The sequence below is a fragment of the Sus scrofa genome, chromosome 10, assembly GCF_054392235.1.
Source record: "Sus scrofa isolate SSC_HxYL_T2T_F1_AM1 chromosome 10, Sscrofa_HxYL_maternal_Yorkshire_Landrace_v2.0, whole genome shotgun sequence".
Classification (NCBI taxonomy): domain Eukaryota; kingdom Metazoa; phylum Chordata; class Mammalia; order Artiodactyla; family Suidae; genus Sus; species Sus scrofa.
Window position 1 is genome coordinate 76,665,733 of NC_139392.1, and position 13,258 is coordinate 76,678,990.

The following is a 13,258-nucleotide window of genomic DNA, read 5'->3' on the forward strand; positions in this document are numbered from 1 at the left end:
CGTGGGTGAGGGGAATGGGGAGTTGTTTAATGATGACAGAATTTGGGGTGATGAATAAGTTCTGGAAATGAACAGTGGGGATAGTTGCATAATGATGTGAATGTACTTAGTGTCACTTAATTGTACACTTAAAGATGGTAAAAATGGTAAATTCTTTTAATTATATTCTACCACCATAAATGTAATATATCTCCCTTTTTAAAACCAAAACAGACATTAGAACATCATAATTAGCCTAGTAAAATTTCATTAAAAAATCAGCTACACTCTACATTAAAACACCTACTTTTCCAAACCAAAAATGAGCAGTTATAAAATCACTTGTCAATTAATTTCTAATTTGAAAAAGAACTATTATACGAATGTAAGGGAAAATACAAGCTGCAGTAGGTTCGCTTTAAAGAATGACTATCACAGGAGTCCCCACCATGGTGCAGTGGGTTAAGAATCCCACTGCAGCAGCTCAGATTGCTGTGGAGGTGCAGGTTTGATCCCTGGCCTGGCACAGTGGGTTAAAGGATCCGGCATTGCTGCAGCTATGGTGTGGGTTGAAGCTGTGGCTTAGATTCAACCCCTGGCTCGGAAACTTCCATATGCCACAGGTACAGCCATAATATTAAAACAAACTTTTATATTTATTTATGTATTTATGCTATGTATGTATTTCATTTTTGGCTGCCTTGCAGCATATGGAGTTCCCAGGCCAGGGATCAGATCTGAGCCACAGTTACCAACTAAGCTGCAGCCTCAGCAACACCAGATCCTTAATCCACTGTGCCAGGCCAGGGATCGAACCTGTGTCCCAGTGCTTCAAAGACACCACAGATTCCACTGCACCACAGCAGCAGCTCCTAAACAAATTTTTTAAAAAATAACTATCACTATTTTTTCCAAACAACTAGCTCAAACATGCTAAAATTTATTAAGAATAAGTCAAACAAAAGATTATTTTTAGAAGTGAAATAAGTTGCTCTTCCTTCCAGTGTATCTTCTCTCTTTGAAATTTTCACTTGAAAATAAATTGTACTAACACTTGACATTATTAAGCTGTAAGAAATCATATAAAAACCTCAATTCAAAATAGCTAATAAAAAAGATGTGACTTGTCATAATATTTGGTTAAAAAATAGAAATAATTTCCAAACATTTAACATTCAGAATCTTTAAACTATTGTTTTAAAAATTGCTATTGTTGGAGTTCCCATTGAGGCTCAATAGTAGCAAACCCAACTAGTATCCATGAGGATGCATGTTCGATACCTGGCCTCGCTCAGTGGGTTAAGGATCTGATGTTGCTGTGAGCTGCAGTGTAGGCTGCAACGTTGGATCTAGTGTTGCTGTGGCTGAAGGGTAGGCCAGTAGTTGCAGCTTTGATTTGACCCCTTAGCCTGGGAACCTCCATATGCCATGGATGTGGCCTAAAAAGCAAAAACAACAACAAAAAAAGTTATTGTTTTAGAAGGACTTACTGGGTTCAAAATCACTCACAGTTTATTGGCAGATTTAATCTTTAATCCAGGGCACAAGGACAAATATATATAATTATTTCCCTAAATGCTTGTGCAGAGTAAAATTTAATTTAGTCTTTGTGGTACTGTATCACAAGCCTTAGCCAAAAATACAACAGAATCTAGTTTGTTTAAAATGACAAAACATTAAATTAACCTTTGACCAATGATTGTTGGTACCTAACAACTACAGAGTTGATAATTTAGGCATGAGCAAACCTCATTTAACTTAATGTTCTCATAATCAGACTAAACAATCTGGCTCCAGAGTCTGCACACTTACCCACAATATTACACTACTTCTATATTGCAACTAAGCTTTTTTTCTTTTGTCAAAACAGATGCACATTGATAGATTTGTAGTTTTTGTTCTTTCAGTTATCAGTGCGTAGATAATATAATGGGAAACTCATAAGGAAAACATCAATATTTCTCCATCAGTTTTCTGCTTCATCCAAAGAAATGTTTCAAAGACACATGAAAACTTGAAAAGGCAAAGCCAAAGTCTACAATCTCTAAACTAGAAATGGTTTATTGCTTTTACAAGTAATCCATTGCTTTTGGTAACTGAAATCAGAAGAGAAAATTTTCACCAAATGTGAATATACATATGAGATCTCTGTTCAATGACTTATTTCTTGCAAATATCTCCCCCTTATATTATGTCACATTCTGTAAAAACTGATTTTCAAAAGGGGACCATCTTAAAACTAAATGTCTAATTTATGTATTCTAACTAGTTTGTATCTATAGAAATTTCACCAAATGACATGCAAAGATAATCTATTCTCATGATAGCCCTGTAAAGCAGAATTTTATATGAATGTCCTGAGAAATTCAAAAGGTTAATAACTTTGGAAATGTTAAGAAACATCGCTCTAGCAAGAACTATCTTCAGTTTTTAAAAAGTATCCAATGTAATAGTCTACCAATTATATATCACTAACTCCACTGAGCACAGCAGTCACTAATTATTAAAATCAATTAAAATTCATAAAGAACTATGTGGTATCCACTACGTAAATGAATTACATTATGCAGAGATAATTCAGAGCAGTTTATTAAAGAGTTTTCAATTCTACCCGCTTTCCCAGTAACAGACTTTTTAAAAGCAATTAATTTTATCTAATAGTGGTTAGATATATCCCAATTCCACTTGCCTGTGACTTTATTATGTACAATTTCACATATAAAACATATTTTGTTGCAAAAGAATGACAGGTTTTGGTTAAAAGAAGAGCAATTTGCCTGTTCCTACTTTTTTTGCAAATGTAAAGCCTGGTTCTAATTTGTTGAAGGCTTCTGTTTGTGAAACTGTTTATTTAAAATAACTATTAAAGTCTATAACATTAACACAATGGATACATTCTCCTAGAATCTCAACAAAGATGTTTTTAAATGTTAATTTGTGTCTTTGTAATACATGCCATTTACAGAGAGCTGTTTTCTTTTTTTAATTCCTAATGGGAACACTTTATACCTTCAATGAGCTCTGTAATCTAAACCAGTCTCTTACAACTGTGCTGACATGAAGAGGTCATATGAATTTAGAAAAGGTGGAAACTGATTTTCTTTTCAACGGCAAAATTAAGTTTCTGAAAGCAACAGAACCACAAATTCTTACACAACACTGGCTCCATATAATCACCTGGGTGACCAGCTGAGGACAACTTCCCAGAAGGCTTCGCACTGAATATTTTGGCATTTCATCCACCCCTGACTGAGGAGCATACAAATACTTATATTACTCTTTTATTTCTCAGAACAGAACCAAAGGACACCCTCTCTCAAAGGCCATATAAGCTCTTTGCAGGATCACTATCATCCCGAGATACTAATGCAAGACCAAATACATGGTCCTGAATAAATTCATTCTTCAAAGTATAATGTGCTCAAAAATAGCTGAGTCCTTTTACCAGCTTCAAATATGGCTAATAGAAATAAAAATGAAATATAAAAAATATCACACAGCTTTCTAATAACAATATATTGGGTACTGGCAGAGTAAGTTCTTCTAGAGGTCAGGGAGATGAGGTTAAAGAGGGCTTTAAGGCAATGAGGTACTCAAGGTTCAGGCTAAACAGGGAGAAATGTTCTGTTAAAGCAAATGTCATAATAAAGCTCTATATTTTCAATCCCTATTTCTCCTGGGAAGCTAAAGAATATAACTTTCAAACTCTAGTCTGATCCTATTATAGACATACATCTGGTTAATAAAGAAGCAACTGAGATTTGGAAAAATTCTATTTGCTCAAGAGAAGAAATCACTTCATAATAAAAAGGAAGATCATAACCAGGATACCTGGGTTTACCTTTGCTTTGCGAAAGCGGTAGACCACCAGCATGCTCACAAAGTCAAGCAGCATACACAGGGCTTGGAAGGAGATGATAGCAAGTCGCAAATACTTATCTTCCTGGACAAAGCAGGGGCTATCATCGGCGCAGTAGGGACAGCCCTCCCTGCAGGGCAGGCAGACATGGGCTTCTTCGGACACATCCTTTGCATTTCCTGCAGAATGGTGATCTGGACCCCTTCCTGAAAGTTCCAGAGAAAAGCACAGTGTCATTGCACCTCTGAAGTAGGTGAGACTAAACACCGAGTCAAAACACATCCCCACCTCTTCAATCCTCTTCCCTCTTATTAAAGACCTTTCATCAAACGTGCTAGGGGAGAGTGTTACTTTGCTCTCTCACTTGAACCAAATTCTTTTTATCTTTTTGATTAAAAAAATTGTCACTCATGGAGTTCCCGTCGTGGCTCAGTGGTTAACAAATATGACTAGGAACCATGAGGTTGCGGGCTGGATCCCTGGCCTTGTTCAGTGGGTTAAGGATCCAGCGTTGCTGTGAGCTGTGATGTAGGTCGCAGATGCGGCTTGGATCCCATGTTGCTGTGGCTCTGGCGTAGGCCAGTGGCTACAGCTCCGATTTGACCCCTAGCCTGGGAACCTCCATATGCCGAGGGTGCAGCCCTAGAAAGGACAAAAAAATAAATAAATAAATGTCACTCAGAATAATTAAGGAAAATTAGCAAAAATAGGACTAAAACTCCTCAAAGGCAGGGAACACTTTTCTAAGTCTTTTATATCACTATCTACCACTCACCAAAGAGAAACCTGTATGGCACAAATCATATTTAATAAATACTTGTTAAAGAATTAACCAGAAGGAAGGATAAGAAAGTTGTGTCATTCCTAAACCGAGTAAATACACACAGCAGTTTTGGAATTTCTTGACCTAGATGGCACAGAATCCACAATGAGTTTTTGATTGCTCCTTAATCCAGTAGGATCTCATCTACCAAGTTCATTAGGTCTAAATTAGATAAAATGGTACTTAATCAACAGTTATTTAGTGTGAAGTTGCCTAATCATAGTGTGTTTCTCGCCCAGAGTACAATCCATACTTACTGGCTATCGTACAATTTCCCCTCTGCATAGCCATAAGACATTTCCACACCACAAACTAACCATTGCTATTGATCTTCCCTTTAATTTTAGATTCTTGTCTTCAGTTATCAAACTTAACTTAGCTCTGAAGCCCAAGAACTAAGAATTCTCTTTAACTGTTTGGCATGGACAAATATCCAATTAATAATATATACTTAAACAAAACATAAAACCTATTTCCAACTCTGACCTCAACATGAAAGACATCAGTGAATATATAACCAGTTTAGTATATTACACAACCACACAATTCAGTATACAACACAACTCTGACTGATTGAAGAATTTGGGAAGAGCTGTTTTGGTTAACAGTATTTTGATAAACACATAGTTTAACAGAAAATCTTTATTGTTTTCAACTTTAGTTGAAGGTTCATAATATTTCTAAAGTGTATTTTTTATCTTTATTCCTTCCTTAATAAATACAATAGCAAATATAATTATTTGTTATATTTGATATATTGCTGTTTAAGAGTCTTCATTCTATTACGCAGTGAAAAGTACATGGATTTTAGTGTTCAGCAGATGTGGCTCCCATCCCTAACAGCTCTGAGACATTAGGCGACTTGCCTGACCACTTTGGGTCTTAGTTTATTTATATATGAAAGGTGATTTGCTGTGAGGATTAAAGGAAATAATGTATGTAAACATGCCTGCCTGGCTTTCTTTTCTTCTCCAAATATGGGAGATGTAAAGAGGAATTAGGAATCCACTGACGTCTTGAAGATAGGCAATGCTGCTCCCAAACAAGGAAGTTACAGGAAAGAGTTGAGATGTGAAGAGTCAGTGGCATGATAGGCTCCATTTCAGACATGTTAAATGTGAGGTCCAACTCACTGTCCAGAAGAAATATATAATAATAAGTGAGAAATAATATAAGAGTGGAGTGTGGGAGAAGAGTCAGTGTCACAGCTCTGGGAGTAGAGAAGGTAATGATTAGGAATTGCAAAGAAGCAGCAGCTAAACAGGTAGAAGTTTTTACAATGTCATAGAAACTGGGATTTACTGGAACATGGTGGAATGTGATCAGAGAGGGTACCTAAGGAAAGTCTATGAGGTTTAATGAGTATTTCACCCTTCACTGACTTTAAAAATAGTAGTTTCCAGAAAGTGGTAAAGACCGAAATTAGGTTGTCAGAGCTTAAGGAATAAAAATATGATAAAATAGAATATTGTTTCAATAAATGTTCCATTGAATAAAAAAGCAAGAAAAGCTCATGGTTAATAGGAAAAATAATGGGGTCAAAAAGGGATTTTGGTTTTGTATTTTGTTTTCTTCTATTACAGGTGTGGCTATTGAGCACCTTGAATCACTTGAACCTGAAAAATTCTGCAGTGTATTAACTGCTTTGTAGATATGAGCTTACTGGGTTTTGTAACATATGACCCTGGCAAGCAGTGGCAGTCACATTTTATCTTCATTTGATGAGTCATTCAGTTTTATAAAAACTTCACTCACTTTTAACCAATCAAAATTTGAGAGTTCCTCTTCACTTAGAACCAAATCTATGATCCACTTCTAGTAAACAGAAAACTTAGCCCTGACATTTTTCATGACTATTATTTCACTTTTGCCCAATTTCCTCATCTTTAATTGTTACCATTGCATAGTATCCATTTCTGTAAGGCACTCCGAGTCATTTGGGGATGAGGTATGAGATAGAAGGAACTAGGAGAACAGTACTGCAAGCTGTACGGCATTTGACAGAAACAAACCATTATTCAATTCAACAACTATTCTGAGTGTCGAATTATTTGTCAGGCACTATTTGAGTGGGATAAATCAGTGAACAAAACAGACAAAGGTATCTGAGACTGAAACTTATGTTCTACAGGGAGAAATAGACACAATCAATCAACATAATAAGTAAAATAATATCATATGTTAAAACTGAGAAATGCCAACATAGCCAATATTTTATAATACCTATAAATGGAATATAGCCTTTAAAAATTATGAGTCACTATATTATACACCTGTAGCTTATATAATATTGTATAGCAACTACACTTCAATTTTAAAAAATAAACAAAGGTTGAATAATATTCCAAAAGAAAAATATGAGAAGTGCCAAGAGAAGAGATAAGTAGATCAAGATCACGGGCATTAGAGGTGCTAGGGTGGGAGCTACAATTTTAAATAAAGTGGTTAGGGTAGATCTCATTCTAAAGGTGATATCTGGGCAAACATTTGAAAGGGATATGGGAGTTAGCCATTCTGACTTGTGAGTGAAGAGAATTTCAGGCAGAGACAGCCAGGAGTACAAATGCCCTGCCTGACGTGGGAGCATAGCTGGCATATACGAGGAAGTGCAGAGGCTAGTGTGGCTGGAGCGGGATGAGCGCGGGGCAGTGCCCTGGATAATAAAGTCAGAGAAGTAACAGGGCTAGATCATAAAGGGTGTAGTGGGCCACAGAAAAGACTTGAATTCTTCTCTCAGTAAAACAGAGAGCCAGCACAAGGTGTTGAGTAGGAGTGATATGATATGCCTCACGTTGTTAAAGGATTCCTTGGGTTGTGTAGAGAATACACTGCAGCAGGGAAGGGAATAAGCATGGAGATTCGGGAGAAACTGCTGCAGGAACCCACAGGAGACTTGATGGTGGCTGGGACCAGAGTTTGAAAGTGAAAAGTGGCTGGATTCAGATATAGTTTGAAGGTGGAGTTGAGAGAATTTTCTGATGAGTTGGTATGGAATGAAAGAGAAAGGAAAAAAGTTAGGGGTGATTCCCAGATGTTTGGCATGAACAAGTGAATGGATGAAGTTACTATCTACCAAGATGGGGAAGAATATATGTGGGAAAGTTTCTGAGGAGATTGCAAGTTCAAACATGGCATTTCAGTGTGAGGATACCTACTAGAGACTCCAGTGATAATGTCAAGTAGGTATCTTGATATATTAAGTCTGGAATCTGGAAGAAAAGTCTGCATGGAAGATACAAGATAAAAAGGTCATGGGAATTTAGATAGCCTTTAGAGCCAAGAGACTGGATTAGATCATCAAGGGAATGAGTGTAGACAGAGAAGTCTCCTAGGGCTCTCCAATATTAATGCCACACAAAGTCCTTAATCACACAAAACTTTCCCTAGCTATGACTCATATTCTTAAACAGTACTGGAGTATTTCCTTCCACAATTGCAAACGCAAAAGGCTTTAACAAGATATTTTCTCTGGACTTAAATGTGACCCACCACTACCAAAGAGCTAAAGCTGCCATCTAGGTTTGGGCCCTCCAAAAGCAGAGCCTGAAATAATGATCTGGATACAGATAACTGATGTGGGAGGTTATTTCCAAAAAGAGAAGTGAAGGATAATGTAGAGTGAGACAGGGAAGAAAAAAAGGGCAATAGAAAGTACATCATTGAGTTGGATGTCACTGAGGATAATGGGGGCTCGGTCTTCCTGGGAGTTCACTAAAACCTGCATACAACGCCCCTCGGATTTGCCTCCCCAAAGGATGGGAGGCTAAAGCAGTTATGCAGTACTGGTTGATAGTTATTCCCAGGGGACTTGAATTTCTCCACACTCCTGGATGAGGGCTGAGAAAGTTTAGTGGGCTTTAGAGGAAACCCTGAAGCAAAAAATGAAAGAAATTCTGGGGACACTTGAGGTGAGATACTCGGTAGTGAGGCACTAGGACATACTGGTCACACAGCCCACAACTATCAGCAGCTAAAATCTGAGGTATGTCAAGAGTATGTGCTACAGGGCATAGACAGACAGACAGACAGACAGACAGACAGACAGATACACACACACACACATACACACACACACACACACACACACACACACACACACACATGCTTCTAAGTTCCAAAGTCATACAGATCATACAGAATGCATCTTGAATGCTGTTCCCTAGACTTGAACATACAGACCATAACTGGACTTACAGAGGTGAGCAAGCCTAGGACTGGTAGGTTTCATAGACAACTCTAATTACATTGTTAAACTCTTTCCAACATGTTTACAAAGCAAATTCACTTTGCAGAAGTAGTTTATTATTGCCTGTGGTCCTTTTCTTTCCTTTGTAATACTGCATCTCGATCCATTTGTTAGAAATAGTAGAGAATGCAATGAATTACTCCCAGTTAAAACTAGGGCACTGAAATAGTAGACCCCTCTCCCAGTACCTTTTTTTCATACAGACTAGCCAAATCGCAGTGTGATGAGACACTCTCATAAACTGGAATGAGCAAATTACCTAAATCGAGGTTCAGTGAGCTTAAGTCATTACCAAAGGGAAAACCTTAATATCACATTAGGGAGAAAAAGGCAAAACAGTTTCTCTTCACAGATTTTACCAAATTCGACAACTAATATTTGTAGAATACTGTCAAAGTCCCATAAGACATTCCACAATGTTCTAAACATTTGGGTTTAAGATCAGTTGTTTGCTCCTCTTTATAAATCATATCTGAAGATTTAAAAAAGAATGAAAAAAAATTCTTCTGCAATTAAAAAGAGCATATCCTCTGTGAAGTTTTGTGTATATTAAATGCATATAATTAAATTCAAAACATGTATTTGAAAACTTAGATTTTCTTCTTTCCTTCCTCCTTTTACTAGAAAATCTTATTCCTAAAACAGACTTAGATACCATTTCCACAAATGAGAGAAACACAATTTCCTTTCAAAAACTCAATACTGTAACACATCTATCTATCTTTCCTAATTATGGCCCACTCTACATTGCTTTATTTTGTTATTCATATAAATCAAGGTTTTTTCATAATAATCGCAATGTCCCCCAATTTTGTTTACTGGAGAGACTGTTACTTGTTTAGATTCAACCTGTTGAAGCAGAGAGGTGGAGAAAGAATTCAGGAATACAAGCATCTCAGATATTCCTGTTGAATAGTCCATCCCCGCTGGCCAAATGCAACTACCCTGCCCATTGTTCTCCTCACCAATCTATCATCCTGAGATGTACCACAACACAGAGAAATGGTCATGACTGACCCACTCTGTCTCTGTTCACTTCTTTTCCTGATGTTCCAAGGCCACATGACTAACTTTAATTGCTGCGTTCCTCTATTGTGCTTACTGCTAGAGTTACACACATCTAAATGATGAACCCAAATAAACTGTGAACTTTCTAAAATAAGTCTATGGTTAGACATTTTTATTTTCTGATCTCGATTAAAATTGCAAAAGAGGAGTTCCCGTCGTGGCGCAGTGGAAACGAATCCAACTAGGAACCATGAGGTTGTAGGTTCGATCCCTGTCCTCGCTCAGTGGGTTAAGGATCTGGCTGCCATGAGCTGTGGTGTAGGCCAGCAGCTACAGCTCTGATTTGACCCCTAGGCCTGGGAACCTCCATATGCCGTGGGTACAGCCCTCAAAAGACAGAAGACAAAAAAAAAAATGCAAAAGATCCAATATATATTGGGCTATAAAATACGATCATGCGTCCAGAACATGCCACAGAGAAGCACATAAGCTCTATTATCTTCCTCAGGTAGGAAATAATAATTAAGAAGTATTACGTCTACTGAAACAGTGGCAGCCAGGGATAAGGTTGGAAATGGACATAACTCCAAACAGTTCTATATTTCCTGATATAGGTAATACTAAGTTATGTTGGTTAAATGTACATTTCAATATTCATGGATAAAAAACAGTTTGTTAGAAATGGGAATTGGGGGTTAACAGATGCAAACTATTGCCTTTGGAATGGATAAGCAATGAGATCCTGCTGTATAGCACTGGAAACTATATCTAGTCACTTATGATGGAGCAAGATAATGTGAGAAAAAAGAATGTATACATGTATGTGTGACTGGGTCACCTTGCTGTACAGTAGAAAACTGACAGAACACTATAAACCAGCTATAATGGGAAAAATAAATAAATTATGATAACATTGTATCCTTTGTGCTCAAATAATCACAAGGTCAACACACAAGTGTCAAATAGTAAAGTGCTGTCATGAGAAACTTCCTCTTTAATAACTGTCTTCAATTTATTTGACTATGAAAAATCATGAGGTTCTATAAAGGACACAAAACGTTAAAATGGAGAGAAAGCAAAATTGAAAGTCAGAGACTTGATTTCTAAAGCTCAAAAAAGCTAAAATTAAAGATAGATCTTTTTACCTATAAGTGTTTCCTGTAGGATGCAAAGCATGATTAAATAATCTTCTGGTTCCAAAAATATTTTATTAATTTATGCTGAAGCTCTCTATCTAGGACAACGGAATATATGTAGCTAGTAGAAATCCCACCACTACTAGGTAATAATAATGGGCTTCTTATTAATCTAATGAATGGTAACTTAGATTTATGAAGATTTAAAATTTTAAGTTCCTAGAGAACAGGCTTTGATTTATACAATCAGCGACGAACACAGTAATTTATACATACTGAATACTCAGCAAATAATTGGCAATGATGAAAGAGCGCTCTCAAAAGAATAAACTAATTGATCTGTAATACAAACATATAGCTGAAAATAACATTCAACTCAATAAATCTTCAGCCTTTTCTCTCAAACCATTTATGCATAAAAATTTATTCAAAATTATATTTTTCAAGATGCTAGATATAAACTAGAAAGATATGTTAAGAATATAAGTTATTACAGGTATCTTTGGAACCTGTGGGATTTAGAAATCATCTTGGCTGATAATTTAATTTAATTCTAAGCAACTTGAAACCTCCTCCATGCACAGAATCCCAATCTGCTTTGCTCAAACTTGAAAACAAAGATGATACTTGGAACTTTCAGATAAAACGAATACTTCCTAAAAGCAAATGGCAAAAGAAATTTGGTAATAGCAGCTTTTCAGTCTGCTATATGGGTGATCAAATATGCCACCTTAAAACAAAAATAGAGAGGACATTGGGAGGTTGCAGTAGCACCACAGCAGGACTGGTAAATCTAAACGTTCACCTGCAAACATGAGCCCATCAAAATAAGTTGTGACAATCTGTAACCAGTATGTTAACCTATTTGCTTATCTTAATTTTTTTTTTTTTTTTTTTTTTTACTTTTCTAGGGCAGCCCCTGCAGCATACGGAGGTTCCCAGGCTAGGGGTCAAACTGGAGCTGCAGCTGCAGCCTACACCACAGCCACAGCAACTCAGGATCCACGCTCCATCTGTGACCTTCACCACAGCTCAAGGCAACACTGGATCTCCACCCACTGAGCGAGGCCGGCAGGGATTGAACTAGTATCTTCATGGATACTAGTCAGATTCATTTCCATTGCAGCACAACTGGAACTCCTGGACATTTTTTTATAAGTTTCACATTTACATAAACTAGTAAAAATGGAAACTTTAGAATGCGTAAGTAAACCATAGTACATTTGCTCAATGGAATTCTATGTTAACAATTAAAACTATATTCAGGAAAACTATATATATGTTATTTCAAATAAATATAATACCAAGTGTTTAGAAAGATTATCTATACAGACATTTTTATAAAACCTATAAACAAAAACTTAAATGACCAATAGATTTTCAAATGACTTTTTCAATTCTACTTTTTTATACATTCCAAAGTTTCTTTAAACACAAATATTCAGGATCCTCTAGAGAGCAATGAGCAACAAACTGAATTTTTGCTCCAAATTCCAAAAAACATAATTAAACTATCAATGCTACAATTACTGAAAACTTTCAGACTTCTGAAATACTGAAGAAATCTATTCTTTCAGCTTTTAATTTTGATATAATTTGAAATGTAGAGAAAAGCCATGAGACATCTCATATAAATGGATAAAAATGTGTCATATACACACAATGGATTATTATTCAGTCACAAGAAAATAGGATGTCCTTCTATTTGTGACAACATGGATGGCCTTGAGTACGTTATCCTAAGCAAGATAAGTCAGACAGAGAAAGACAAGTACTATATAATATCTCTAATACAGAATCTTATGCGGAATCTAAGAAACCTCGAAAACAGAATAAAATGGTTGTTACCAATGATAGAAGGTGGGGGGATAAGATTTAAAGCTACAAACTTGTAAAGAGTAGTATATAAGCCGTAGAGATCTGATGCACAGTATAATGAATATATTATATTATATTATTATTACATTTTATATATTCATTATAGATTATCTGTATTCATTATCTATAATCATTACATTATTATGATGTGATAAATATTGCTTCAATGAAATCATGTTACAATTAAAAATGCATCAAAGTAAGAAGCTGTACACCTTAAATTTATAAAACGTAACATGTCAAATTTATCAAATAAAAAAAGAAAACCCATATATTCCTTATCTGGGATTCACTTATTATTTACATTCTACAGCATTTATTTTATTATT

The 13,258-nt window shown here is 36.2% G+C and overlaps 1 protein-coding gene across 4 annotated transcripts in view; it reads right to left on the bottom strand.

Annotated features, from left to right (window-relative positions):
* GPR158 (G protein-coupled receptor 158) overlaps nt 1-13,258 on the bottom strand; it is a 340,973-nt gene that overhangs the window by 129,471 nt on the left and 198,244 nt on the right. For 3 of the 4 annotated variants that reach the window (XM_021064907.2, XM_084980333.1, XM_084980332.1), the window contains one exon: nt 3,821-4,044. In XM_021064907.2, coding sequence (XP_020920566.2) covers nt 3,821-4,044 — 224 coding nt within the window. Of the gene's footprint in view, nt 1-3,820; nt 4,083-13,258 lie in introns of all 4 variants that reach the window. The other variant, XM_084980331.1, reaches the window with a different exon arrangement.